General features: G+C 45.4%; 1 protein-coding gene across 1 annotated transcript; it reads left to right on the top strand.

Annotated features, from left to right (window-relative positions):
- On the top strand, window positions 1–8,853 carry PRDX3 (peroxiredoxin 3). The gene is made up of 7 exons (XM_024756088.1): window positions 1–81; window positions 1,475–1,610; window positions 3,138–3,279; window positions 4,213–4,348; window positions 5,187–5,290; window positions 7,370–7,535; window positions 7,891–8,853. Exons 1-7 carry the CDS (start codon window positions 46–48, stop codon window positions 7,942–7,944), a joined length of 774 nt encoding a protein of 257 aa, XP_024611856.1. The 5' UTR covers window positions 1–45; the 3' UTR covers window positions 7,945–8,853.
- The last annotated feature ends 1,898 nt before the right edge of the window (window positions 8,854–10,751 follow it).

Raw genomic sequence — 10,751 nt, 5'->3', positions numbered from 1 at the left:
TCCTCTGCTTCTCCGTCTGCCCCGTGGGTGCCGTGCACCCTGAAGATGGCGGCCGTGGCGGGAAGGTTGCTCCGGACTTCGGTGAGTGGCTGGCGGCGGGGCACAGGCGCGGAGACACTGTGGTGGCTCCGAGAACGTGCTTCCCAGATGGGATCCCGCTCCCCTGCGGCCTTGGGGCCTTTCACCCTTCTTGGAGTGTATCGGAGGGTAACGGACCAGAGGCCTCCTCCTCTACGGAAGGCTCCATGCGCCTGCGCAGAGCCGCCCTTCCCCCCACCCACCCTTCTTGTGGTCCCCTGCCCAAATCCCTTTCGCTCCAGGTCGTGGGTCCCCGGTCCCCTCTCCACCTAAGCATCTGGCTCTCGATGCAGGCGACCTGGCCCCTGGTTCCGGTTCTGTAACCGACTCTGTGACCTTGGACAAGTGACTTTTCCTTTCCGAACCTCAGTTAACTTTCCTCACCTTAACAAAGAAAGAATGATGTTTCCGTGAGCAGCCACTTAAATGCTGGATGAAAACCAAAATGCCAAAGTAACCAAAATGCTTACGTGCAAAAGGCGCTTTTCTCCTCCCCACCCAGGGCGGTCCCGGGGCCGTTTTCTCCAGGCAAAGCGTAGTACCCTCTTGCTACCCGCCCTCCCTTTCTCGTGGTGGGGTTCGGCGCAGCCTCTTTCTTCTTCCTGAGTCATGCTGGACCCTGAAATTGAGCAAACGTTTCCCTTGAGCCCTGTCCAAACTTTCCCAGAGGCTGACCTTTGCTCTGCTTGTTTGCTTCTCTGTGGAGCTGGAAGGCCCTTGTCTTTTCTAGGGAAAACCTTGACCATGGTAGAACATGCTCAGCAGATCTGCTGGTAAAGGGCTTAATACACAGGGCCTGGCCAAGTTTCCCGGTTTCTGAATCCTCTGGGTTGCTCTTAAAAGCATGGAGTCTTTATGTTCTTATAATTCTCTGCCTTGCAGTCTTTTTTTTTTTTCCATTCATTAATTTATATATTTTTTTAAATAAAAATTATATACTTGAGGTGTGCATCATGATTTGATATACGTAATGAAATGATTACTACAGTCAAACCAATTGACATATCCCTTCACATAGTTACTTCGTTGTGTGTGATGAGTACCCCTGAAATCTACTCTTAGCATATTGCCAGCTTCAATACAGTATTATTAAGTATAGTCAATATGCTTGTACATTAGATCTCCAGACTTATCCTACATAACTGCAACTTTGTACCCTTTGACCAACATCTCCCTTTCCTCCTCCCCTACCCCCTTTACAATCTTGAAGGATAAGGAAGCAGAAGGGAATTTTAAGAACATGGAGACTCAATCCATGCTCTTAGAGTTTGGAGTTTGGTATTTTTGTTCACAGGAATAAGGACAGCCGAGGCCACTACTGGCCTGATGCCCTCTCAGCAGGGATTCAGCCACCATTCTGGGAATACTTCCTAATTTAAAGTGTTTCTCTTTTTAGCTTGTCCGACAAGTGAGTGCCATTCCTTGGGGCATTTCTGCCTCTGCAGCCCTGAGGCCTGCTGCTTCTCGAAGAACGTGCTTGACAAATGCACTGTGGTCTGGCTCTGCTCAAGCAAAATTCGGCTATAGCACCAGTAAGTGTTGTTATGCTTTGGTTTGAACCAGAAAATGGCAACATGTGTCATCTCTGTACAGGGGCTCTGAACCCTGGCAGTGTATTAGACTCCCCTGGGGGAGCTTTTGCAAACATACCACTGCCCCAGTCCCACCCCAAACAAAATGAGTCAGTCTCTGGGGTGAGACCAGAACATCAGTATTTTTCAAAAGCTCACCAAGTGATTCTGGTGTGCAGCCAAGGGTTGAGAATCACTGAGGCAATCTGCCCTTGTGTCGCATTTCCTTGTTGGTTCCAGAGGTTTTAATCCCGTGTTGGGGAACTTGAAGTGGGGTGAGAACACTCAGAGGCCTCTGGGCCTGCTGTGTGTGAAGGGTGTGAGCTGACTGGGGACTGACAGTGCAGCTCCTCTAAAGGCATTTGCATTCAAACTTGTGGGCTGGCTCCACTTGGCCATGTTAGGCCAGTCTAATGGACTGCACCATGATCTGAGTGACACACAGCTATTTCTTGAGATTTACACTCCATTATCTAGAATATGAGGTTTGCTAAGTACAGCCTCAGATATCTGGAAATGCCTCCTTTAGATCTATCGCACCTTTTAAAAAGAGTGTATTTAACATGTAATGGTTTCGGGGGATATACTTTAGCATACCCTCTGTGGGTGAAATGTTCTGAAAAATTTTACAATTTTACTTCCCCAGAGCTTTAAGAAATTTCTGGTAGCGATTTGATGCCACAGGTTTAAACCTTTCCTTGTCACCTGTCCCAAACCCCCCTCCCAACAGTTCCTCCTGTTTCTGAAGCCAGGCATCTTGATCCTTGGCCTCCTTTGTTCCGCCTTCCCAGGTAGAAGCATGTCTTCTCCAATTCTGACACAGCTCTTACATCCTTTCCTTTCTTTCTGTTCCTTCTGCCGTACCCTTTCTCTCCACACCCCTCACTTAGATGCCTGCAGTCACCTCCTAACATCAGGCTCCCCCCTCCCTGTTCCTCTTACTGTCCCCTGCAGACTGATCTTCCTGAGAACAGCTGACGCATCATCCATCTCCTACATGAAAGCCTCCAGTGATTCCTGTATCTCTTCTTTTAAGAACAGATTCATCGGCCTGATATATAAGGGCCCTTGCAGCATGGCCTTCACCAGCCTTGCTTTGTCTCCTACACGCCTTCGCTCCATGCACACCTGCTCTCTGTATCAAGCTCTGCCACGGGCCGTTCCCCACACCTGCCCTGTTCTTTTGTGCCATTAGCCCCGGTTTTGGCAAAATCCGAACCATACTTAGAATCCACCTCGAGGGTCATGTTGTCCTTAATTCTATGTTCATTCCATCCCTACTATCTCCTGTCTTTTTAGTTTCCACAGCACTTTGAATTTGTGTACAGTCTAGAACTATGAAAAGAGAAAAAATTACCTAAGATGTACAATTGAACTGAACTTTTAATTATACTATTAATTAATTACTGTGAGAGGATTAAATAAAATCAAATAAGTGCTTGGCTTAACACATGAACTATATATGTGTGTGCTGTGTTTTGTTTTCAGGTTCCTCACGCCATGCCCCTGCCGTCACCCAGCATGCGCCCTATTTTAAGGGTACAGCTGTTGTCAATGGAGAGTTCAAAGAAATAAGCCTTGATGACTTTAAGGGGAAATATTTAGTGCTCTTCTTCTATCCTTTGGATTTGTAAGTGTATTTTCTCTGATGCTTTAATGTCATCCTGAGAGCAAGCAGAGATCCCTGCCTCCCCGCTGACATTGCCTGTCTCTAGTTACCCTTGTCAAGGGGAGGGTTGCTGCTGACCCTTTACCACTGATGGTCTGTTGATACAGTTTCCATCTGTAGCTAATTTACAAGTGATAAATATAGGGGGTGAAGTGGCATTCCTCTTAATGGGGCAGGGGTTTAATGTACGGACTCTGGAGTAGTGGTTCCTGTAAGCCAGTCTGTGAGGTAGTTTTCACTGGTTCAGGGGGAAAATGGGAAAAGTAAGGATAAAATGAATTTTCTCATGAAGCTACTTTATTTAGATAAAATTTTGTCTTCTTGGAATATGCCTCCCCACCCCCATTTTTTTAATATGATTCTGAAATAGAAAGGTGATAAATCTTTTTTTTTTAATTGGAGTATCATTGTGACCAGGAGTCCAGTGAGGATGGTTAACCATTTTGCCTTTCTCACCTTTAAGCAAACTGAACTAGTTTTTTTTTAATTAATCATTTATTTATTTTATTTTTGGCTGCGTTGGATCTTCATTGCTGCGCGCGGACTTTCTCTGGTTGCGGCGAGTGGGCTTCTCACTGCGGTGGTTTCTCTTGTTGTGGAGCACGGGCTTTAGGCTCGCGGGCTTCAGTAGTTGCAGCACGCAGACTCAGTAGTTGTGGCTCATGGGCTCTAGAGCACAGGCTCAGTAGTTGTGGCACATGGGCTTAGTTGCTCTGTGGCATGTGGGATCTTCCTGGCCCAGGGCTCGAACCCGTGTCCCCTGTATTGGCAGGCGGATTCTTAACCACTGTGCCACCAGGGAAGTCCCTGAACTAGTTTTTAGACACCTATTGTTCAGATTTTAAAGCCTTGTTTTTCAATTCTCTGATGAAAATTTCTACCCTTTTTTCCTAGCACCTTTGTGTGTCCTACAGAAATTATTGCTTTCAGTGACAAAGCCAATGAATTTCACGATGTGAACTGTGAAGTTGTTGCAGTGTCAGTGGATTCCCACTTCACCCACCTGGCCTGGATAAACACACCAAGGAAGGTATAAACATCATTCATGCTGTGTCTGCACTTGTGATCTTAAAAACGCAAATGATCCCATTAAAGACCAACGTAGAAGTTGTTAAAGCGTGACTAGTCTGAAATGGGCTATTTGTCAGGCCTAACCTACTGGCAAATTCTGTTAAACTCTACCCACCGATATCTCCTTTAACATTGCACGTATTTACTCCCCACTACACTTGTATTTTCCAGAGTACAAACAGTAACAGAGAACAGACTCTGCAGGGCAGGGGAACAGCTGGGGTTCATTGCCTCCCCTCTCATGTGTACCCTGTAGGTCCCCGGGACCATGCGAGCCATGTGGGACAGTGATTAAGTTTTCTGATTTCACTGCTCTCCACGGTCAGTATTCTTGCCCAGAAACTTGCTTGGGAGAATCAAAATTTCTAGCTATGCTGCTGGACTATCAATCAAATTATTCGAAGTATTCTTTTTTTTTTAAACTGTTCCATTTTTATGCTTCAGAAATTAATCTTCAACCAAAAGGGTACTGTAAGAATTAGAAAAAGAAAGGTCTGTAGTATCAGCTGGGTCTAAATCCTGCCTCTGCCCCTTTCTAGCTGTGACCTGGAGCAAGTTAATTAACCTTTGTGTGTCTCAGTTTTCTCATCTGTACGGTGGTGGTGATGATAGTAGCTACTCCAGGATGCTTAGAGGAGGAAGTGAGACAACAGAAAGAGCTTAGAGCAGCGCTCGGCCCATTGTTGGTGCTTGGTTACCGCAGTCCGTTGCCACCGTCAGTCAGACATCGTGTTGCCTGGCCGAGGATGCTGCGGGAGCCACAGTATAACAACCGGCCCTGTTTGCATTTTTACTAGAATGGCGGTTTGGGCCACATGCACATCACACTCTTGTCAGATTTGACTAAACAGATTTCCCGAGACTACGGTGTGCTGTTAGAAGGTCCCGGCCTTGCACTACGGTAAGATCTGTTTCTTATGAACTTAAAATTGGTTTTCATGTTTAGCATCATCCTACTTCACAGGGGATTTATAGACACCTTGGTAGGGAATTTTTAGAACCCCAAATCCTTAATTTGTCTTTTAATAAGCACTGATGGATGCCTCCTGCAAGGGTTGGCAGTCTTTCAGAAATGGCTGAGACATGTGTGCCCCCTGCGTCACCCTGGGCCTGTTTCTGAAGAAGGATATCATGTCTTGATGGTCACACTGCCCCACTCTCCCTGACTGTCTGGGAGCCACTCCTGGTGATAAAGCCATCAGACTGTTTGGAGATGAGCGGGGGGTGGGGGGTTGGCCAGCAAGGGTAGGAGTCTGTTTTCTGGAATGGTTAGGATCTTGTACAAGCACTGGAACCAGACTGGAGTTTGAATTTATTTAAACTCAGCTACTTAATAGCTGTATGACTTTGAGCAAGATATTTAACCTCTTGGAGTCGCATTTTTCCTGTAACTAAAATGAGAATGTACCTCCCAGGTTGGTTGTGAGGATTAAATAAGGTGAGGCAGCTACAGAGTTTTTGGCACAGGTTCTAGTACCTGTCCCAGCCTGTCAACCTTGCCGGGAGGGATGAGAACTTGGGCCTTAGAACTGGCGTCTTGATGGCTGCTGAATGAAGGAGGGATTGGGCAAAACTTTACCTCCAGGAAGGAAGCGAGAACCCCACTTGGATGCGCCTCACGGTTTTGCTGGGGGCTGGCTTGAACCCGCTCACCTGCTTGCTCTTGTAGCTGACGTCTGGCCTGCTTGGGTTACACCTGAAATTTTAGCTCCGGGAGCCACCTTGGAGCTTGGGCCTTTTTGACTCCAAGGGGATTACGCTCTTCCGTTAATAAACTAAAGCCTAGCTTTGACAGAGGCGGCAAGGGAAGAGTCCTTCCCCGTAGAGTCCTGCTAATTTTGCAGTTACCTCCCTACTGGTTTCACTATCAGGATTGACAAAGGGAGAGGAGTCAAGTCTGACTTGTAAGATAAGGCTTTCTTTCTGGAGTCTGTGGGCCCTGATCCATCCTAGCCCTGTGTCTGCATCTAAACGGTGGACTCCACCTTGGCTGCACCCTGCAGGGGCATGCACCAGGACCCCTTAGCCTCAAAGCCTAGACCCCCAAAGGCCAGGCCCAGGGAGGGGGAACCACCTTTTCATCTTCTGAGTTTTCTCTAACTTGTCTTTTTCCTGAGTGATTAACACTTGGAATGCCACACCCTTTTAAAGATGGACTGTTAAAAACCTAGGAGTTTTATGACATCTGCATATGTCATAGTAACACCAACACTCATATGGAAGATGAGCACAGACCCCAGGGTGGGTCACCTCATTACATTGCTGCCAAGTGACAAAGAGTGATGGGCTTGGACAATCTGACAAAGTAATAACTAGAAGTGATTGAAACACATCAAATATTTAAATCGATGATTTGAAGAGTTCCAGGGAACCAATTCATTATTTTGAAAACTATTAATAATGGAATAGTACTAAGCACTCATTCTGTTTTTCCTGTACCAACTGTACCTCAGGGTAACCAAAATAAATAAAAGTGATGGCTTCGCTTTTCCTTTAGATTTCTGCTCTGCATAGCCTCAAGGCCAGTAAATTTTCCCATGGGATTTTTCCCCCCTCTACGCAAGAATTCACTCATTTCATAAGTACTTACTGAATACAGATAAAATACATCTCTGTCCCTTCCCAGTTGCCTATGGTTTCTTGCCAAGATTTGATGCAGCAGCCCAAAGAATGCTTACTACATCTCTAATAAGAAGGCTTTGCTCTCTGTAGTTCAGTGACTTACAGATTCTGCGACATATGGGTCACATTTGTAAATGTGACCGTACTGCCTGTTTTCCATGGTGGCCTTGTCCAGTCCTGTCATCAATAAGAGATGATAAGCTGTTTGTATAGCAAGGAAAACCCCATTTTTAAGCATATGATAGAGTTTATTAATAAGTGCTCTATCAAGGATAATTAAAGACAAAAAGGGGTAGAAGTTAGAGTCTTTCTAGCTCTGGTAATGTTGAAATACTGATGATGATAAATTCTGATGCAGAGGTCTCTTCATAATTGACCCCAACGGAGTCATCAAGCATTTGAGCGTCAATGATCTCCCAGTGGGCCGAAGCGTGGAAGAGACCCTCCGCTTGGTGAAGGCATTCCAGTTTGTAGAAACCCATGGAGAAGTCTGCCCAGCCAACTGGACACCAGATTCTCCTACAGTAGGTTTATTTTCCAAAAGCAATGGGACCCCAGCAGAGGGTCCCAGGTCCTCACTGCCTCAAGGGCTGCTGGCCTGGAATATCCACGAAAGAAGCCCACCCTTGGAGCAAGGGTGTAGATTGTGTGCAAATGGGTGAAGCTGGTGCAGGTGGGGGTGGGACCAGGCACCAGGCAGGCTGTTAATGTAAGTTTCATCCAGGTATTTTGAAGGAAACAGACCAATCTTTAAAAAGTTAAAGAACTTTAGATTAAAAATTGATGGCTTTCAACTCACTTTTTTTTTTTTTTTTTTTTTTCAACTCACTTTTGAGATCATAAAGTCACTTACCCAGTGAAATGTTTTTGTATTTTCAGATCAAGCCCCATCCGACTGCTTCCAAAGAATATTTTGAGAAGGTAAATCAGTAGACCATCCCATATGCACCTGCAGCTTCCCACACCAGAAAAGAACCACAGCTGGAACTCACTTTTAGCATTTCAAAGATTATTATTTATAGAAGGCAAGAAAACAATTATGCTTGGATTCGTAAATATTACTCTAAATGTTTTGCTTTTGTAACATTGGGCAAGGCTTTTAAAATGTGGTTAGTTACTAATGTAAGGAGTCCTTTATTAGCAGTGTATGGATGGGTGGCTAGTTGCTATAGAATGTGCAGTTCCCCTATTTCTTGGATCATGTCTTCAAAGGGAAAAGGAAACAACTCTTCTTTATCAGCCTTACTTGAACCTTTGTGTACACTAGCGTAGTATGACAGGCATCAAAAGCTTCTGATCAAGGGTCCTGAAATTTTCTTCTTGAGTTTCTTTTTTTAAACTGAATTTTCTTTTAAGATCATAGTTTTAAGTTGTTAGCATCAATGGTCTAATTTAGCACTTGCAGGACTTCCCTGGTGGTCCAGTGGTTAAGACTCTGTGCTCGCAATGCAGGGGGCATGGGTTCGATCCCTGGTCAGGGAACTAAGATCCCACATACCATGCAGTGTGGCCAGGGAAAAAAAAAAAAAAAACACCTACAATGAATGTGTATGTGACTGAAGCAGATGTGAATCATGTTTTTTAAAAAACCACCTACAGTGGCCAAGTGACTTAACTGACCATGCATGTTCCCCAGTCCAGAGATTTATACCTTATATAATTATTTTACTTATTTTGTTAGCTGACTTAGTGCCTACATACATTTCTGATATTTATTGGGCATAATCATAAAGGATAATTACTGAATCCAGGGATTGCATTTTGAATTTGAATCACTGTAACTATTTTATTTCCTGAAGTGTTCAGTGTAAAAAAATACAAAATAAACATTTTAAAATACTCGCATTTTTTTTTTTTAATACTTGCACTTTTAACACCATTAATTTATTGGTTCAGCTTATGCTGTGGGACTCTAGTTTTCCTTCTCTGATTATATCAACAAACATTTATTGAACATTGAACTCAGTGGCTACAAAGATGAATAAGATGCTGGCTCCACATCCAAGGAACTCAGTTTAGGGGGCAAAAGAAACATGGAAGCATTTGTTAATTTTAATAAATCCTGGAGTGCCTACCATATGCTGCGTACTATTTTGGAGGCAAGAGAGTGAACACAAAGGACACACCCCTTCCCTTATGCACTTAAATTCTAGAGGGAATAAACATAATAAAAATACATAGGGGGACTTCCCTGGCGGTCCAGTGGTTAAGACTCCACGCTTCCACTGCAGAGGGCGCGGGTTCAGTCCCTGGTGGGGGAAACTAACATCCCACATGTCTTGTGGCATGGCCAAAAAAAATACATAGGATGTTTGGAAGGACAATAAAGTGGAGCAAGGGACTAGAGCAGAGTGTTGTAGGTGTGTTCTAAAAGGGTTTCAGGGAGTCAGTCTCTCCAGGTCTGTTTTCTCACCTGTAAAATGAGGACTGTAATTGTACCTATCTTAGGGTTTTGATGATCAAATGAGATAAAACATGTAGGTGAGGGAGTAAGGAGGATAAGAAGGTTCTAGGCAAAGGGCATGGCAGGTGCAGAGGCCCTGAGGCAAGGGTGGACTTGGGGTGGGTGAAGAATTGAAGGGCCATGTGACCAGAGCTGTGAAGGAGAAGCATGGTAATGGGGAGCCCGGAGTGCTTTATGGGCAAGCTAAGGACTTTGGATTCTATTCTGAGATGGGAAATGTCAGGAATGTTCTTGAGAAGAGTTACATCAACTTGTTCTAAGAGGATCACTCTGGCTCCTTTGCTAAGGCTAGACAGTCCAGAGAGGGAAGCAGGTCAGGTGGGCTGGATCTGTGACATACTTGCAGGGAGAGCCAGCAGGATAATACAGGTGTGCTAAACTGTGGTACAACAGATACATTCCTGGGGCATAGAACACTGGGGAACAGTGAGGAGGGGGCACCTTACCCAGCTATGGGCATCAAGGAAGTCTTCCTGGAGGACAAGATGAAGTCTTGAAGCCTAAGGAAAAGTGAGCCAAGTGAGCTGAGCAGAAGTGGGAGCTGAGAGGCCACATGGGCCTCTGATAAACTGGTTTCATGTTCCCAGAGGGGAAGGCAAAGCAAGGGAGGGCAAAGGCCAGCTGCCTGTAAGTGGCCCAGACTGAGCCAGCACTGTTAGGGCTTTTACATGTTTTATCTCATTGGATCCACAACAAAAACAAAATAGGTACAATTACTGTCATCATTTTACAGATGAGAAGGTAGATTTGGAGATGCTGATTTGACCAGGGTCACACAACCAAGTAGTGGATGGTGCTGTGTCCCCAGCCCAGGACTCCTGAGGAGCCCCCTGCACACCCTAAACATCCACACGTCTTCCACAAACACACACACACACACACACCCCAGTGCTGGGGGATGGGGTGGAAGGCGGAAAGAAGTCACGTTTTTCTCTGCAGATGGTCCCTACCTCATCTGGTATCCAACAGAAGGAGCTGGATTTGCCCCGGCGCTGGGGAAAAACCCTTGGGCAGAGACAGAGATAGTGCACTCAAATCAGGGCCAGTTTCACGGGCTGGCGGCAGGGCCCGACACTTAACTTAGAGGGGCCCCGGGGTTTCGGTTTAATGCTCTGATATCGACTTTTGAAAATTCGGTCTTTTTTTAATAAGGGGCGCCACGTTTTCATTTTTCACTGGGCCACGCAAATTATTTAGCGAGTCCTGACTACCCTGATCCCGTGTACGCTGGACTTTAGGTGCAATTGAAGGGATTTTCGAGGTTTTTCGGCTCCTC

The sequence above is a fragment of the Neophocaena asiaeorientalis genome, unplaced genomic scaffold, assembly GCF_003031525.2.
Source record: "Neophocaena asiaeorientalis asiaeorientalis breed wild unplaced genomic scaffold, Neophocaena_asiaeorientalis_V1.1 scaffold85, whole genome shotgun sequence".
NCBI classification, from domain to species: Eukaryota; Metazoa; Chordata; class Mammalia; order Artiodactyla; family Phocoenidae; genus Neophocaena; species Neophocaena asiaeorientalis.
Note: the sequence above shows the minus strand (reverse complement) of the source record. Positions and strands in the feature narration are given on the sequence as shown.

Bases quoted from the DNA above. Each gene is read 5' to 3' on its own strand.
- PRDX3 (XM_024756088.1), top strand. From the start codon at position 46: ATGGCGGCCGTGGCGGGAAGGTTGCTCCGGACTTCG. The intron at 5,291-7,369 runs GTAAGATCTGTT...ATTCTGATGCAG, and splicing joins GGTCCCGGCCTTGCACTACG to AGGTCTCTTCATAATTGACC. The intron at 7,536-7,890 runs GTAGGTTTATTT...TTGTATTTTCAG, and splicing joins GGACACCAGATTCTCCTACA to ATCAAGCCCCATCCGACTGC.